Source organism: Cyclopterus lumpus, chromosome 24 (assembly GCF_009769545.1).
Source record: "Cyclopterus lumpus isolate fCycLum1 chromosome 24, fCycLum1.pri, whole genome shotgun sequence".
Classification (NCBI taxonomy): domain Eukaryota; kingdom Metazoa; phylum Chordata; class Actinopteri; order Perciformes; family Cyclopteridae; genus Cyclopterus; species Cyclopterus lumpus.
The window spans coordinates 7833667-7851223 of record NC_046989.1 but is presented as its reverse complement, the minus strand read 5'-3'; the positions used below and the strand labels follow the sequence as shown (position 1 = coordinate 7851223).

Sequence of the window (17557 nt, the reverse complement as noted above, 5' to 3'; positions counted from 1 at the left end):
TCATTTATTAAACATCTTCTGAGAGCAATCAGGCTTGAAGCCACATCCTTCCCCATAAATTATCACGAGTAGTGTGTTCTGAGGGATTTAAATGCCATTTAAATCTAATAAAGACTAATAATAGAATGTGCTGTGTGCGGGGTAAAGTGTCCTATGGTCAATCCACCACACCAGAGGTTCCCAACCTGGGCTACGGACCTCACAAGAGATCACAGGATCAATCGGAGGGGTCACAATATGATCAAAGGTATACGAGAGAGGAAAATACATCATTCCGAAGATATTTTTACTTTAATTGTGTTGCTCATGTCTCTTAAAATAGCCAATACTGCTTCAATATTTCAAATGAAACAATATGAGACATTAAGTGCCCTCCCCATCAGGTTACAAGGAGACACTGATTTGTTTCAGGGGTCACAATAATACTTATTTATATGCGAATGCAGGACTTTTACTTGTGCTAACGGGGTATCTGGAGACTTCTCCTTGTACTTGGGGATCTGACCTCTTCCACCACTGATTATAGGTCCTAAATAAAAAAACATGCGGACTGATGAAGTGATGTATTTTTAAAGAGCTCAATTCCCTCATCCGCCATGCCAACTGTCAAATAACAACACAGCTAAGACGAGAGTGTGTGTGTTTATAGTCATCACTTTAGTTATGGCTGGAGGCTTTGCGTTCATTCTCTCTCTCCCTCTCTCTCTCCCCCCCTCCCTCCGACTGAAACTTTCCTCTCCTCCAGTCTGTGTATGTTATTCGGTTGCTAGGGGCGGAGCAAACATCTTCAGCCCTCCTCTCGCATTATTTTCATCCATGCTTACGTCTGGGACAGCAGTTCCGCATTCCTGAGCCCTCGCAGACAAGATCAGTACTTAAACGGGCTGATGCAACGGCTCCAGTTAGTCCCAAAGCCCGCATCCACTCCCGCACCGTCCCATTATTACTGCGGATTTTCGGACGCACAACAGGTAAAGACTGCGCGTGACCCGCAGGAGCCGCTATTGTTATTCCTCCCTTGTGTGTTTCTGTGCTCGCTAAATGTTGCTAGTTACAAGCTTATTTGCATATTTTTTTGTGTTGCCCTTCTTTCACCACGTTGTAACGTTTAACGTCAGAGAGGATTTGACACGCTGGATTTTTTTTGTATTTTTTTTTTGCACCACTTGTAATATTAATATACGAAGACGTATTTGCACTAAATCGCAAGTGGAAAAGTCTGAAGGTTTTAAAAAAAATAGTTGCAAAGTTCCCCCCGCCCCGCCCCTTCCCCCCCGTGCTCTTTACGGCAGAAAAGGCAATGTGTTGCTACAACCGATCGGTCGCGGTGTTGTAGCAACTGTCGCTCCATTAAACCGGGAGGTGTTGTCGTTTCCAGCGCTGCTTACCGGGAGGAGAAGAGTCGGGTTATGTAACGCGGCGGGGCTTCAGCGTTACTGCGCCGACTCTCAGTCAGCACGCGGCTGTGCAGACTGTTGTGACATTATTATGGATTTGTTTTGCCTCTTTATTGACACCACATTTGCAAAATGACTGTAAGACAGGAGCGGACTTCTCTGCCGGTGAGATGATAACAAGGGCTGCGGCCGATTCTTATTACTGTATTATTAATTAATTGATGCATGTATCATTACTTCTTGATTCATGAATACATTATTCAGGCTTTACACTAAACACTGCCCATCGCAGTTGTTCAGAGGTCAAAGACACGATGGCATAAAATAGAAGGAAAAAAAAAATACTATCATCACATTTGAGAAAACAGTAACTGGAGAACGTTTACTACTTTTGTTCAAAAATGCACTTTCACTTACAATTAATCAATTATGACAATGATTTGTTTCAGCTCTCATCACAACACTAGGACGATGAATAGTAATACATATCCTTATACTTCTCCACAGCGTCCCAACACAGTTGCATCATTGACAGAAGACGACTGACAAGTTTTCTCTGAGTAAGTATATGTGCATTTAAATGAGTTTTACATTGAAATAATCAGAGATGCTCTCTTGAGTATATCACCTTCTGCTGCATGATTTATTTATTTATTTAGTATAACTTTAGTATAACCTTGAAACATAAGTGATGTAAATGAAGCGTGAAGTTTATTTGGCTGCATGTGAGGACAACAAATAATGTGCACTCAGATTTACTCACACTTGTAATCTTTGCTTTGTGCACATGCTCTGTATGTTTTACTGCACTCCAATACTAAACTTCTTCTCGATTACCACAGACATATTTTGCTTTCCCTGTGTTGTTATGATGAGCCGGTAAATAGCATCACTTGGTCCACATGAGGATCTTTTAAAAGATTTACATTTAACTGTGTAACAGGAGCCTCGTCTGCACCCGAGGTATAGCTTTAGTTTTCTGCCCTTGTTGGCCTGAAGGTTAAAGGCCAATCATGGAATGGGAAATATGATGGGGAGGGTGGGCTCATGTTTGTGGATTTGTGACTTGCATGTTCATAGGTTCAGTGTTTTCCTACTTGAGTGCATGCTCCTCAGCTGGTGCAGCGCTTGCTCGTACGACTACATGCAAGGCAGCCGGGGGGAAACTATGTGTGTGTTCTTTATATACGCGTTTCTTCATTTGTGTTTGCGTCAAGTGAACAAGCGTGTGTTGCAGAAGGGTTTAAATGCCCCAGCTCCTGCACGGGCACATCCATAGGATGGTTTTCTGCATAAATAGAACGCTGCAGTGGATTAATGGGGAAGGGCTGGCGAGCCGACAAGCAAGCAGCACAGGGCCGACAGGGCTGAGAGGCTGGACGTGGGCGCACAGGGTTTATTTTAAGTAGAAATGCCTTCCAGTGTGTCTCTGGAGAGCTGGAATTGCCAAGCTGCACCCGTGTACACTGAATAGACGGCAGACGCATTGCAGGCGAGCGAGCCAACTATGCAACAGCTAGGCTCAATGATACTAATACTAATGCTGGGGGAGCAGCTATTCACTGCTCTGTGTATCACATCGTAGCCCCCCATAAGCCTTTCCACATGGTTTTTTTTTTTTAAACAGTGTGTGGACGGACTAGACGTGCACTGTGGAAGCAAACACCCACATGTCCAAAGGTGTAACTGAGAGACGAGACATTAAATCCAGTGGGCTTTTTCCTGTGTGTGTGTGTGTGTGTGTGTGTGAAAGAAAAGCACACAATAAAAGCTCCTTTTACATAGTTATGATTTCCAGATTTCCTGAATGTTGTTTCTACTTGAGGGCAGTTTTCTCCATTTGCACTAAATTGTCACTAAATGTCGACCTCAGCATTGACGTTTAGCTGGCAGCCTGAAGTGAACAACAGGACTGAGCACATAGCTCAGTGCAGACACTGGGCTTGTTTAATCAGAGCAGGCGTGTGCTCGACGTGGGGCAGATGAGGAAATATCAGAGGACAAAGTATGGAACGGCATTAAAGCGACAGCCACGCGTTACATAATAACGACGATTGCTGCAACAGGCGGCATTATATCCGATTTCTCTGGACTCGGTTGGCCAATATCTCATTGGCAAGGATTGCACATATCTTGCCTTGGATTTGTCAGACGTCACGTGACGTCCTTGCATTTGAAATGTCTTCCGTCTGCAATTTGTATTTTGATTCGTATGGATTTGTTTATTTCACGTCTGAGCCAAGCTGGAGCTCAGAGCTAGAAAAAGTCTGATCCTGATTTACAACGCAAAGAAAAACAGTAACGATATAATAATTCAACCGGGACCACCCAGATGCAGAATATAGATGTGTGACTGTTTGAATGGCACGCTGCAGGCCGAGCAGGAATCCAGCCAATGATCACATAGTGATGTTTGAATGAAGGCAGCCACAGTCCTCATGCCTGGTGCATATCTGCAGGTGCTTTGTGTTTTGATTTGCCTGAACAGTTTTTCATTCTTCGGCTGAAGTCCACAATAAAATGCAATAGTTAAACTACTCACTTCATTGGTGAGCTCTGCAGGCATTGCGCTTCAGTTCGCTCACTGCTGAGACATCCAAACTGTTATTGTGAGGGGAAATTAAAGCTCGCTCTTTACCACCGCAGCTGAGGGTCTCATCATCATCGACAACATTGCAAGGTTAAATGTTTGTTATTGCGTTGAACTGCTTTGGGAAGGTTTAGTTATGTTCACCAGAGGCATCGTAAAAGGTTCCTTATATCTGCGGCAGCTGTTTAGCCGTTGAGAACATCCCAAAAGAGAACTGAAAGCCCAAATGAAAAGAGATCCCATTTTGTGTTGTGATAATCACTTCCACTCCCACACACTGTCACCCCGGAGTTTAATGGCCAGAGATGACCGCAGTACGATCAGAACAACAGCCATTATTACAGTATCTTCCCCCTCTCACGCCTGTGTCTTGTCCCTTCCAATGAAAATATAATGAGGGGTTTGAGGAATGTTGATGCTGTATATTTGGACTGTCCCGTCCTCGAAGGAAAGCCGGTGCCAAATTCCCTGGTTTCCTCAGAGGATTGTGAAAATGCTGTAACTCAACACACAGCCTGACTGAGTGCAGACGGTAATGATGATCGCTGAGACCTTGGCCGGAGATTGAGAGCGCATGCCTTGGCCTGAGCCCTTGCGCTCATTGTTCATTTTCAGCACTTGTGTGGGGTTGGAGCTGTAGACGCCGCTTTAAAAAGAGTTTTGCAAGATGCTGCTGTGTGTGTGTATGTGTGTGTGTGTGTGTGGGCCGTGCGATGCATTATTAGTTCAAAATTAGACTTTGATAAAGTAACACTGACAAAAAGTGGTCAAACAGAATCTTGGAACGTGTGCGCGTCTTTCCCATAAAGCCTCGATCCAGGGATTTTAAAGTCAAGAGGTCTGGCAGCACAAATATTTCACTTTCTATAATCAAGCAAAGATAAATTAGCGAGCATATATACTTTTAAATCCGGCTTGGCTGCCACCAAAAACACTGCGCTGGTCGAGGTTAAATGTTAGTGGGCTCCTTTTTAAAAAAAAAGCAGCAGTATATGAAGGTAATGAGTGGCCTTTGAAAAACCCCTGTAACACCCTCCCCCCCCCCTCCCTTTCACCGTCTCTATAGGGGATGAGGATAATAGGGCCTCCAGTCGTGCTGCAAGCTATTGGTAAGGGGCTGAATTCCTCAACACTGTTAATTGGTCTCAGGAATGACTCAGGAAACGGACACAGATCGAGTATGTGAGCAAAGAAAGCAGCCGATTGTAGATGTATGGAGAATCAGACACACTGACTGCCAACACATTACATATAGGAACCCCTCACATGCACGTAGCTCTGCAGCTATCTGCTGCTCACATGCAGTTCGATTAGTGTTGGGCTGAAGCCAGAACCTGAGTACGGTCCTATATTTCATAACTAATAAATGACATTTCCGCTCCCCGCCTTTTGGCTTCAGCTCGTCTGCTCTCAGTTCTCCCTGAGAGGCAGCAGTGCCGGGCTGTGTAGGTGTCTTTGTTTGAGGCCAGTGTGGGCCAAAAAGCTGTGGCACTGGCTTTTCTGCTCCACTGCAAAAGCACAGTAACCACGTTGCATCATCAAACGCTGACCACTAATCCTCGGCTGCAGGCTGCTGCTGACAGAAAAAAAAGAAAAAGAAAAAGAGAGGAGAAAAATACCCCTCCTTTTGAAAAATGTAAAAAATCACTTTGACTCATGCTTTTTGGGTACAATTACAAAGAGCGAGACATGCGTCCGCAAACTTTCCCCGTCTTGTACAGATGATACTTCTTCAGGCTTTCATGTCTCATGGCTGGGTTTTGAAATTGCAAAGGGGGTGTTTCAAGACACGTGTGTGTGTGTGTGTGGTGTGTGGCAGGTTGAAAGAGACGGAACAGCTGGGACATTAAACCCACGTTCTCCTCATCTTAAAAGTCACACTAACTATTGTGTTTGAGTTTACAGCAGTACTATAACTTGAATGGTGTGAAATATAATTGAAGGCGTCTTGCATCAGACATCATTTCACCGTTTTGTTTGCAGGCCGCTAGAAAAACTACTTCAAGGCGGGTTCTGGATTTGTGTGATCTGATTTCATGTAGAGAAATATGAGGTTTACGCATGTTTATGTGCTGAAGCATTGCTGTGTGTTGAGGTCTGGTCTCGGCTGCATGCTTCGACAAGCCATTGTATGGAATGGGAGCTTTACTTGCAATGTCTGAATGTCTGAAGGCTTGCATTACAAAGTACTGCACACAAGCCAGTCTGATAGGCATAAAATACAATTATTCCTGGACTGACTTTTTTTTTTTGTGGTCAATTTCCATTGAAAAAAAAAAGAAAAAAATGTTTGTCCAGAACAGGGCCTAATCTGAGTCTGTAAACGAGTCCTGAGTGTCTGGCCAACTTGGATATTGGACTCCATCTTGGCTCGGAAAGCGATTCGCTCAGTCATTCCTAATGGGTGCTTCAGTTTCCTGTGGCTGTTCTCTCAGCCCAGGGGTTAGTTTGCATTGCATCCTTTGAATTCCTGCACAGTTATTGGTCAGCAATGAACAATGTAAGACAATTACACGGCATACTCTTTTGTCCCAAGCCATCAGATCCGATGTGAAACTTTGTAGTGGTTCAGTCACTTCAGCCCAACGACCTTTGGTTTGGCCATGAGCTGTTTTCAGAGCTCTCCTTCTCAGTCACCCCTGGATTAGACAGCCTCTCTGCAGAGAGAGAAAAGGCCCTGGCAGCTTCCATTCCTCCACCTCTCCCAGGAGTTTGAGAGAGAGGGAATTTTGTCTGAGAGAGATTTTTACCAGAGCTGTCTTGTTCTTTTCCTCTCCAGCAAAAACAACAGGCTGCTGCCAAGTGCAGTGTAAATGGGAGTATACATACAGTGGGAGAGAGAGAAAAAGGGAGGGAGGGGGCAGTCGGGATTTAAATAATAAAATGCCTCATTGGACACTGGCTCCACACACCAACTTGTCCTTGGAGCGAATAAATCATGCAGACTGGAGGTGGTAAGGAACAGGTCAAAAGTAGTGTGGCGGTGTGACAGACTTGACAGTCAATGCACTGTAATACTTAAATGTTTGTGGTGATTAATATCTAGATGCCACAGTACCCCCCCCCCCCCCCCCCCCAGAAAAAACCCGCCCATCATTTAGTGCCTACAGATTGTTAAACTTAAGAGTGAAACTTACACGAGTTATAATGCAGACAAAGACGGTTATAACACTAACATTAAAGTATTATGTGACAGATATAGCTATATAGAGAAGAAAGATTATTGTGCATCAGAATCCAGTCCCTCTCGATAAAACGGGGCTGATTTGTTTTCCACCACGCTCGACAGTAAACGTCCAACTGTAAAAACACTTTGAGACCAGCCCATAACCAGGGTGGAGTACATCAGAATAGAGTTACATAACCGTGTTTTTTTTTTTCATTACCTCCTCTTTGACTTTTTTAGCCCCGCAGGAAAAGTAGCAAAGAAAGAAAAACCTGGTTTAACTTACAATATGGTCGTGCCTGTCAGCTAGTCACCCAGCAGCATCGTCAGCTGTTTCCGAACCACCTCACAATACTCGTCTTTGTTGGTTCCATATGAGAGGGGCTTTGTTCGGCTTGTGCCCGACCTGTGGAGGTTCAGCTTCAACCCAATACTCACGAGGCAAATGTGATTCAAGATGTTAATGTACAGGTCACTCTGATATCATCAATGTTTTTAAAAAAGCTCTCGTAGCTTTGGGTTATTCGGGTAATCCTAGCCGACATTCTGTCAGCGTGCCAACGTTATTGAAGTATCAGTTATTCAGTTGTCTCAGTCATGCCGGGGTTTTGTCAAAAACAACATTTGATCCACAAAGAGTTTCTGTTTCTATTCAGTGAAACATTTCTTTAGCAGAACATGTGTAATGGCTGCTGAATGTTTTTCTCTACTACCCGTCTTCCACCTAACTGGACATGTTACACCACTGTATTGATTGTAGGTATTTATTTTTACATAAATACTAAACAGTAAAAGAAACAATTTCAGATTTTCTTCTTTTTAATTCAATGGTCTCACGCTGCCTCTCCTCAGAGATTGCAGGGATGGGCAGGGTCCAGTCGGCTCATGTTTCACTGTTCCCATCTGTAACATTTGTTTTTTATTTGGCCATCAGAAGTTTTCCAACTCTCGGTCGAACAGTAATTAGAGGGACGTCTTAATTCTTCAGCCACTTCCTTTTTAGTTCTCTGTTTTCTCCGCTCTGTACCACATTCCTCCCTGATTGCATTAAAAAAAGTGCTGCGGTAAACCCCTTTTAAAACGACCCAAAAGAGGGTGGCAGTGGAATGCACCAGCGTTACCCTCTAAGTTTTCAGAGCTCTTTTTGGTATCCTGTGAATACTCTTTACGAAAACCACTCGATAAATTGAAGACGCGCCAGTGCAGCGAGTCTTCAGTTTCTGTGATCACGCCGACGGGTTTTATTGCTTCCCTTTTGCATGTGAAAGTACAGAGATGAGCTTGTTGCTGCTGACAGGGAGAAGTTTGTTTTTTCACCGGCTGCTGACTAAGAAGATAACACAGCTGTCAAAGCCGTCAACATTTGAACGCATTCTTGGAAACGCCAACCTGTATTTAAAAAGATGTTTGATGACAAGGACAGAAGGCAGTAAATTCATCTTCTTGTGGATGGAATGCCATCACTGTGAGATCATAATAATCACATAAAAAGATACAGTCGGATGACGGCAATATGATAAGGAATGTTATAAATGTGCAGCTCACGTTACGACCAGAGAATGAGAAGTAAATAGACACAAACATTCACCCGAAATACAAAAAAAAAGAGAGATCTATACTTTGAACTACACGCAATAAAAATGAGATTATTTAAATGTGGGTGTACACTTTGCTTTCCACTGTATGCTCGTAGAAGGTTGCATTACATTTTCTGCGTCAGTGACTTCTCTAAATGCTCGATCCTCCAGCGCTAATCGTTCCCTTCCTCTTTTTTTCCTCTCCCCCACAGCAGCGGTGGTGGCCGGGTCGGACATGATGCCGGGACAGATACCTGACCCTTCGCTGGCGGCGGGCTCCCTGCCCTGCCTGGGCCCGCTGGCGGGCATCTCGGCCACCACGCTCACCGATCAGCTCAAGCTGGCTGACTTCCGCCAGCTGGGTACCATGCTGTCCCCGCTGCATTTCCTGGGGAGGCTAGGGAAGAGGCCGCTGGCCATCAAGACTGAGGTGAGGAGGGAGGAGGAAAGGGGAAGTGTGAGGCAGTAAGGTGTGTGAAGGAGGTACAAGGTCAGAGGGGTCAGAGGGGAGGAAGAAGGAGGAGCGTATTTGATTCTGGATGTTTCAAAACCTTCTATCAAGGCAGGCTTTATTATTGAGAGGATTTTATATTCTAGCGGGATTGGTGTCTATAAAATATAATCTCCATCTATATAAGTATTATTGAAAGGAGTAGACGCTTTGGTCTGAGCTGGTTATGGGACCCTGTCAATTTATTTTAAGTAGATCAAATCTGATAAGAATACATAAATACAGTATGTGGCCATGATAAAATTATGTGATGATACAATATAGGAATGTTCATTTTGTAAATGAAATGTTGCCCCCTCTAGTGCTCACAACTAGTTGCACAAAATAGTTTAATTTTTTAGGTCAGTATTTTCTTCCCCCACTATTTTAAAATGACAAACCATCACAATCCCACTTCACAGAAGGTCTTATATATAAATCGTGAGACGGGCAAATTTGTGCCCAAATGAACATTGTTACATTTTTACTTGCATTTCCACATTATATTATCTTGAAGAAGTAAATCAGCTATTTTGAAGAAATAAACGTTAAAAATTTTGTTTTGTGTATGTGCTATTGAAAACATATACACATTTAAAATAATTTATATACGAGACAAAATAAATGCATTTCGGAAATGTTTTTCAAGCGTACACTAGCCTTCCATACTAGATTCAATGTTATAAGAAGGCTACAATTATCAGAACAATATGAACATTTAGGCTCCTTCACATGGCTCAACGGTATAAATAAAAAAAATATATATAAATCAAATAAAAGAAGAAAGGGAAGAAATTCTGCTGATTTATTTGGCGACCCCAATTAAATCTCCTGTGGGTCCCGCCCTAGTCTTTGGGAATGACTGATCTAGGTGATTTCTACTATTAGTTATAGGTTTATGTCATTTAGAAAATAATGTTCACGCTCGTTTGTCACATTAACAATACATTGTGTTTGCAGATGGACGAAGACGACGATAGGAGGAAACGGAGACGAGAGAAAAACAAGGTAGCGGCAGCACGATGCCGAAACAAAAAGAAGGAACGGACCGACTTCCTTCAAAGGGTGAGTTCATGACACGGCAAAAACTTATTGATAAGCAGAAGCAGAGCAGCTAGGTGTGGTCACCAAAAATAATTAGAGTTTTCAGATGTTTTATAGATACGCGATTAACCACTGAGCAGCGCTCTGCATGATGTATTCGTCTCGTAGTTTCTAATAATTCAACATCTCCGTCCAGGAATCGGAGCGTCTGGAGATGGTGAACTCCGACCTGAAGGCCCAGATCGAGGAGCTCCGTCTGGAGAGGCAGCAGCTGATGGTGATGCTGAATCTCCACCGGCCCACCTGCATCGTGCGGACCGACAGCGTCAAGACGCCGGAGAGCGAGGTCAACCCCTTGTTGGAGCAGCTGTCCGCCGACGCCAAGTGAAACCAGGAGACCGGGGGACGCCGAGTCCCTGACGCCCAAACTGCCGGCAAAGTGCCAGCCTTTTGAATGAAAACCTAACTGGCGATACATTTCTAGACAAGCACTTGAGCTCCAAGCTGAAGACTTTTGGAGACTCTGCCCGAAGACCTGAGGTTGTACAGCTTCCTCAGTACTGCTACATGAGCTGGCTCTGTCCATTGGAAGACTGGCAAGACCCAGTTTCATCTCCGCATTAAGTGTTGTTGTTGACACCCGCTGTGCCTTGTTGTTACTTCAACCATCTCTACATAAAAGGGACCAATGGAAACAGTAGAGTACGCCTGGAAACAACGCTGAGGAAACAACGCTGAGGAAACAACGCTGAGGAAACACACTAATATCAATATGGTGCTCTGTTACAAAAGCCCTGAATAGATTGTGTGGCATTGTTTCAATGCAGAAGCTTAGTGTTCTGCAGCTTCTTTTTTTTGTATGCTAGCCGCCATATACAGGTGTAGAGATTTTAGGATACAATACTCAATACAAGTACACCATACGGAGTAGAGTTTATTTTGTTTTTGTAATGTTGATTTATACACTCTGCCCAGACGATGGCAGTAACCGGTTGATCCGATTTGTGGTGACGCTGGCGTCATGAAAAGCACATATACACAAAATGTTTACACCCGTGTCTTTTGGACTTGTTGTCTGTCCATTATTGTACTTGTTTTATACTGCTTTGTATACATAAACATATATGAAATGCTTGTTAATCACTTGATGTGATTTGTCTTTTTCAATCTTTCCAGTCCGTGTCTGTCATGTTGTGCTGTCAAACAGCTGTGAAAACAAGCTGAAGTCTTTTCAGATGAGCAGTATTTCAGTGTCTGTCCTGGACCTGTATTTGCTATGTATGACTGTTACCATGAATAGATTAAATTTTATTTTCTAACTACAAGAAAGTGCATGTTTTATTATTTTTTTATTACAAAAACAGATGTGGACAATATCAAGTGTTTTCTCAGTGGCATAAGTCAAAGTCCTTGTGCTCGCTCCTCACAGTCATAACACGAGAACTATCAAGTGACAAATGTTGTGCAATCAATGTTTCTTCAGCTGAGGCACGTTGCCAAAAGTGGGACTTTACTTTCATCTGCGAAACTCGCAACGCGTTTATTTCTTCAAGGCTTGATTATCGCTGCATTATTGACAATACATTACAATACAAAAGATACGAAAGATCTTTCTCTAATTGTTATAATTATTGAATTTGATTAGTATTCCAGCTTCTTTAAACTCTTACAATGCGTTGATCTTAGTTATTTAAAGAACACTTGCTAGCAGTGCTTTTGGTTGTATTATATATTAATCATTACTGTAATGAAATTTACGAGTCAAATTACTGCGGGAGGAGGACAACAGCACCCACTCTGTGATTTTATTTTGGACAGCAGGAAAAAGTTCCCCATTTATATGTGTCATGTCCAATAATTTGGGCTTAATCACATTCATACTTGTTACTTGGATGGAGCTATAACATAACAAAAAAATAAACATTTTCTCGAGTGGTTTGACCTGCATCAAGACACTCTGCGGTCAACACCGCCATCTAGGGGAACTTTATGTGAACTGCATGCTGTAATGTATTGCTCGATCCATCAATTTGACTTCACAATACTGATCGACACGTGGTCAGATACTATAAAGACAACCGTTGGTTTCCTGTCGTTAAGGCCGTTAAACTCCAGAAAGTGACACGACGCGCTCAGGTAGGCTGCTGGTTTCTCTTTTCGGAACAACAAAAACAGTTTAATGCGGATCCGATGTCTCTTTAGACGTTGCTCTCTACTTTACGGACGCGACCCGAAAGTCTCACTTTCTTTCTTCATAGTCGCACAACTAAGACGTCACCAAACCTCGTGTCAACTGCGATTAACTTTTTTAACTCGGGTTTAAACTGAGTTTCAACGGTTTCACACTGTATTCTCTCTCTCTCTCTCTCTCTCTCTCTCTCTCTCTCTCTCTCTCTCTCTCTCTCTCTCCTCGGAATTGCGCAGGTGAGCTTCTCTACGTCCTGTGACGTCATGGATCACCGTGAGGAGGAGAAGCAGTCACCTGATCAGACCATCCTGTCCACCGGAAGCCCGGATCGGGTGGAGGAGCCAACCCAGGGTCAAGAGGTCGATAGTGGAGATGAGTGGGACACTGATCTGGAGACAGACAGTAGGTCAACATGGCCGTACATTCATTAACGATGGATGCATGGTCTCCAATCCTCTTTCTGCTGTATTCCTCCTCCTCCTCCTCTTCTTCACCCAGTGTTGTTGCCTTTAGTTGGCACCCATCAGAAACAGTGTTGGTCCGGTGCGGAGCTGTACCTGCAGGCCTGCCAGTCTACGGGCTGCGTCCCCGTGTCCTCCTTCCTCCGTCACCTGGGTGGAGCCGATCTCGACCTGAGCCACTATGGGGTGGGACCTCTGGGAGCCAAAGCTCTGGCCGTAGTTCTGCAAGTAGGCGGGGCCTAAATCCCATCATCTATATTCTCTATAACGACAGAATTAGTACAATGATCACCAAAAATGACCATCATTTGTATGAAGTTATGGATGGCTTCAGGTCAGGGTAGGGAACTGCATTTAAAAATACAGAATTAGTTCCCTTTGTACATGTTTTAAAAACATTCATCACATTAAAGATGTAGACAGAGAACGCCCATTTAGTTAGTTCTCATGTTTCAGAACGACCTGACCATTACCGACCTGGAGCTGGAGGACAACGCACTTCAGGCTGAGGGGACGCGCCATCTGATGGAAATGCTTCAGATAAACATGAGCATCCAGAGTCTCGTAACTATTCTCAAACTACGAATACATATAGGCTCTGAAAAGTGTGCCTGGTCCTCATCTTGCCCTGAACTGCAAGAGGAACAATTATGTTTATTTGACTGATTCTGTTTTTGCTTATTTCATCTCAAAATGTCTTCATGTCAGAACCTTTCCGACAACCAGCTGCACCTCAAAGGAGCCGACTTCGTCTCCAAAATCATATCAGGCAACTTCTACATCAGATCCATCAAGGTCTCAGGTGATCAGCGAAGTCACTGTAGCACAATAGAAATAAGTGAGTTATTATTATTGATTTTTTACTAGTAATTCAATTAATTTCCACTTCTTCACGTAGGAAATGGTTTTGATGATTCTGCAGCTGAATACCTTGCCGATGCTTTGGAGGTTCGTACAAATAATTATCTGTTGAATCCGTGCAAAAGAACATTTGAGCTCATGAACACATCTTGTCTACTGAAAATGTGCATTAAGCTTCATAATGTTTTTATTCTTAGGGAAACTATATCATCAAAGAGCTGGACCTCAGTCACAACATGATCGGTGATACAGGAGGACAACACCTGGGTCACATGTTAGGTGCAGTAGTTCATCTCTGACTGTGTAAAGTATTTATCTCACAAAGCTCATACACTTAAAGTCCAACTGAGATTTTCATGATTTATTCTTTTTCTGTAACAAAAATTGCTAATAAAGCTATTGTGCATATTTGTTTTCACCGTACGGTGTGCTGCGCGACCACGAATGCCATCGGGCCCGTCAGCGGGTCACTCGGTACCGTGACAGGAGTTTGTGTTTCCCGTGCAATTACTGCACCAATTAAATGACATCACGTATTGTAATTGGTCTGTCCCAGAAATCCCCAAAGTTTAAAAAAATATTTAGCAGTCAAAACGAACACTAAGGATATATCCTGCATATGCCGATTGTATATCAAAAATCAATTTTAAATCCAGTTTGACTTTAAAAAGACGTTTGTGGGTTTCAATTTAAAATGTATTGTGACCTTGTTACATTTCTTTGCCCTTTCTCAAAGCCACAAACACAGGTCTAGAAGTCCTAAATTTGAGCTGGAACCATCTTTGCATGGGCAGCGCGGCGGCTTTGAGTGACGGACTGAAGGTGACGCACATAACACGCTCGGCCACGAGCCTTCAGCGTTTATGGAACGGCTGTTCGTCACTCATATGTTTCTTTCCTCAGGCGAACTCCACCCTGAAGCAGCTCCTGCTGTCGCGCAACGGTTTCGGCCACATCGAGGCGAAGTCTCTGGGTCAAGCGCTGAAACTAAACAGCACGCTGGTGCTGCTGGACCTCAGCAGGAACCTCATAGACAACGAGGCTGCGGCCCTCCTCTGCCAGGGCCTGGCCACCAACGAGGCCCTCAGGGTGCTCAAGGTGAGTCCTGAAGCTCTGGCTCCGTCGAGTTGTGTTTCATCGGCATTATTGCAATGTGTAAACTCGTCAATGTTATATATGTACGGGTTGGTCTTTCTATCCAGCTCTCCCATAACCCCCTGACAAATATTGGAGCTCTGTCGCTGCTCAAAACGGTTACACAAAACACAAATTCAGCCGTGGAGGAGATGGATATTTCTGTAAGTGCAGAAAAACTATTTACCCCTCAGCATATGAATTTAAGTATAAATATGACTTTTTTCTGTATCTGAATATGTGATGATTATACCTGACTGGAGTACTATTTATACACTCTGACCATGTGTGTGTGTGTGTGTGTGTGTGTGTGTGTGTGTGTGTGTGTGTGTGTGTGTGTGTGTGTGTGTGTGTCGTGCAGACAGTTTTTGTTTGTGAGACCTTTGTGGAGCTGTTGGATAAAGCCCGTCAGAGGCGTCCTGGTCTGGCTGTTCGGCACAGCGTCATGAGCTCCGTTACCAGGAACATATCGGCCCTCCGTGTGTTTCAGGTGAGACGTCAGGAAGACAAAGACATCCGGTGACAGATACGGTTATAACTGGGATTCTAACAAGATGCACAAGAGCTCGCAACAATTCTCTGATCTGGTTTGTTTCATAGAAATTCCTCAAAGAGCGAAATGAGAGCATCGTGGACTTCTTCCAAGCTTTGGATGAAGAAGGAACCATGAAAGTCCCCACCGCTGCCTTCAGGAAGGCTGTAAAGGTCAGACTAACAACTTCTCACACGCACTGAAAACATATATTCATATATACTGTATATGAATATATATATATATATATATACACATATATATGTGTATATATACATATTTATATGCGTATATAACGTGTATATATATATATATATATATATATATATATTTATTATGAATGAGTACGACAAATTTGTCACAGAAATAGAACTTAATTTACTGGAGCAGATGTTGTCGTGCATGCAGGAAGCGAACGCACCTCTGGATCAGCGGCAGCTCGAGTGGTTGATCAAGAAGTTCGATGAGAACTGCAAATTCAGCATCATCTACAGGTGAGTCTGTGAACCGCTGTATGGAGCGCCATTTTAGTCGTCCATTATTGACCATGCAGCCCTCTTCATCAAACTTACAAGCTTTTTTTTAGACCTTTTAAACAGAGCTCACGTTCATCAGTGCATGGAGTTTGCTCAGTTGTCATGGAGATATTGTTTTATTTGGGTGAAAGTACACTTTAAGTGTAGTTTGGGTGGATCTTGTGAACACACTTGTCTCTCTGTGTTGCAGTCAGTTTGCGGAGCTGTCTTAGATGCAGAGGCGTACGGCTCAGATGAGGATTGGACATCTTCAAATAAAACTTGATTTTGTTCTCTATATACTAGCAGTGTCTCTTTGTAAATTCTGTTTTTTTCACCACACAACTCACACTAATTTTCTTTGCAACATTTGAGTTACTGAAAAGGAGGATTAACTGACATCACAAACCCGATGGCAATGTGCACCACTGACAGGTGTATCCTAATAACATCTCCTCTCCTTCCACAGGGGTCCTTAGATCAACCCAATTCTGTCCGGCATGAATACTTGAACCTCTGACACCAACCAGCTGCACCCACCTGAGCACCGCCAGCTGTGTCTGCGGATGGGCCGCAGGGTCCTCTGCCTCATTCTCTCCATCCAAAAATAATCTTCTGGTATGACAACAGAACAGAGGGGGAAGAAAAAGAGAGCTGGCATCCATATCAAAGGAGCGAGAGGAGAACAAGAATAGGGCCAGATGCAATCTAGTTGTTTTCGCCACACTGGATAGCTTTGAATGAAACGGCCTGTAAAGGAAACGGCCCCGTTATGAATATGCATTACTTAAGCAGGCCCTGCAGAGTGGGTTTATTAAGGGGGAATTGTCTCAAGGTGTCATATCCCACAGTGCAATTTGTTTCCGTCTGGTGGCTCCAGTGGTAACGCACCGCCTCACCCGCACCCCTTTGTTGAATCCTGTGTAAACGGCTTGACACCTAATGTTGTGGGTCACGAGGACGCGGGACAACTAACACCCCGTTTCAATTATATAGGATTAGATATGAGAGGGATTTTGTGAAGACGTGTCTGTTTGTGTTAAACAACCGCTTAACCTGATGCGAGCGTGGCTGTCTACTTGTTCCTGCAGCTCAATAAAAAAGATGGAGGCACAGAAACAAGTGAAACAGGAGTTTTTTTGACTAAAGTGCACAAAATTAGTTGTAATTCAAATTTTAAAAAGCATTTTTTCCCCATAAACTACCTCAACAGAAGTCCCTCTGAACTATTAGGCTTTTAAAGTTAATTAATTAATTCTTAATGCACTTTTTTCAAACTCAGTGGTCTTTTGTAAAATAAAAGGGAGGGCAAATCCTTTCTTAACTCACCATGGCCTCGATGATGAAAAAGGTCTCAACGTCAAAATCATTATAGATCAAATGTTTGGTATATAACAGAACAAGACAACGGGCTGAAGTGGAATTCATTTGTTTAAATTTCACAAATAAGTATGACATCATCTGATTTACGAGCTGCTTCTCATTCACTTTCCGTCTCCTTTCCTCATCATCTTTTACTTTAAATCAAACCCACCGCAATCATTTCCTCCATGTTTGTCCTTCTCCTCTTGTCTCCTCATCCCTTCATTCACTTACTGAAAA

At 43.3% G+C, this 17557-nt stretch overlaps 2 protein-coding genes across 6 annotated transcripts; both read left to right on the top strand.

Annotated features, from left to right (window-relative positions):
• Positions 1-816: 816 nt before the first annotated feature.
• On the top strand, positions 817-10930 carry LOC117727518 (jun dimerization protein 2-like). 5 transcript variants are annotated; one of them, XM_034527880.1, is made up of 5 exons: positions 817-971; positions 1905-1957; positions 8946-9160; positions 10181-10285; positions 10461-10930. In XM_034527880.1, the coding sequence occupies exons 3-5, from the start codon at positions 8966-8968 to the stop codon at positions 10650-10652; spliced, it is 492 nt and encodes a 163-aa protein (XP_034383771.1). In that variant the 5' UTR covers positions 817-971; positions 1905-1957; positions 8946-8965; the 3' UTR covers positions 10653-10930. The 5 variants fall into 5 exon arrangements, with proteins under 5 accessions (XP_034383771.1, XP_034383770.1, XP_034383767.1 ...); XM_034527879.1 differs by having other exon boundaries at positions 818-971; positions 1847-1957; positions 8943-9160; XM_034527876.1 differs by having other exon boundaries at positions 819-971; positions 8943-9160.
• A 1368-nt stretch (positions 10931-12298) lies between these two features.
• On the top strand, positions 12299-17021 carry LOC117727490 (leucine-rich repeat-containing protein 74A-like). The gene is made up of 15 exons (XM_034527830.1): positions 12299-12400; positions 12689-12854; positions 12966-13141; positions 13370-13477; positions 13622-13715; positions 13812-13861; positions 13972-14053; positions 14511-14596; positions 14678-14872; positions 14977-15072; positions 15270-15398; positions 15509-15613; positions 15849-15934; positions 16167-16198; positions 16425-17021. Exons 2-14 carry the CDS (start codon positions 12716-12718, stop codon positions 16186-16188), a joined length of 1368 nt encoding a protein of 455 aa, XP_034383721.1. The 5' UTR covers positions 12299-12400; positions 12689-12715; the 3' UTR covers positions 16189-16198; positions 16425-17021.
• Positions 17022-17557: the final 536 nt, after the last annotated feature.

Excerpts from the sequence above, each read along its gene's own strand:
- LOC117727518 (XM_034527880.1), top strand. The coding sequence starts at position 8,966 with ATGATGCCGGGACAGATACCTGACCCTTCGCTGGCGGCGGGCTCCCTG. Across the intron at positions 9,161-10,180 it reads CGCTGGCCATCAAGACTGAG|ATGGACGAAGACGACGATAG; the intron begins GTGAGGAGGGAG and ends TTGTGTTTGCAG. Across the intron at positions 10,286-10,460 it reads GGACCGACTTCCTTCAAAGG|GAATCGGAGCGTCTGGAGAT; the intron begins GTGAGTTCATGA and ends ATCTCCGTCCAG.
- LOC117727490 (XM_034527830.1), top strand. The coding sequence starts at position 12,716 with ATGGATCACCGTGAGGAGGAGAAGCAGTCACCTGATCAGACCATCCTG. Across the intron at positions 15,073-15,269 it reads TGGAGGAGATGGATATTTCT|ACAGTTTTTGTTTGTGAGAC; the intron begins GTAAGTGCAGAA and ends TGTGTCGTGCAG. Across the intron at positions 15,399-15,508 it reads CGGCCCTCCGTGTGTTTCAG|AAATTCCTCAAAGAGCGAAA; the intron begins GTGAGACGTCAG and ends TTTGTTTCATAG.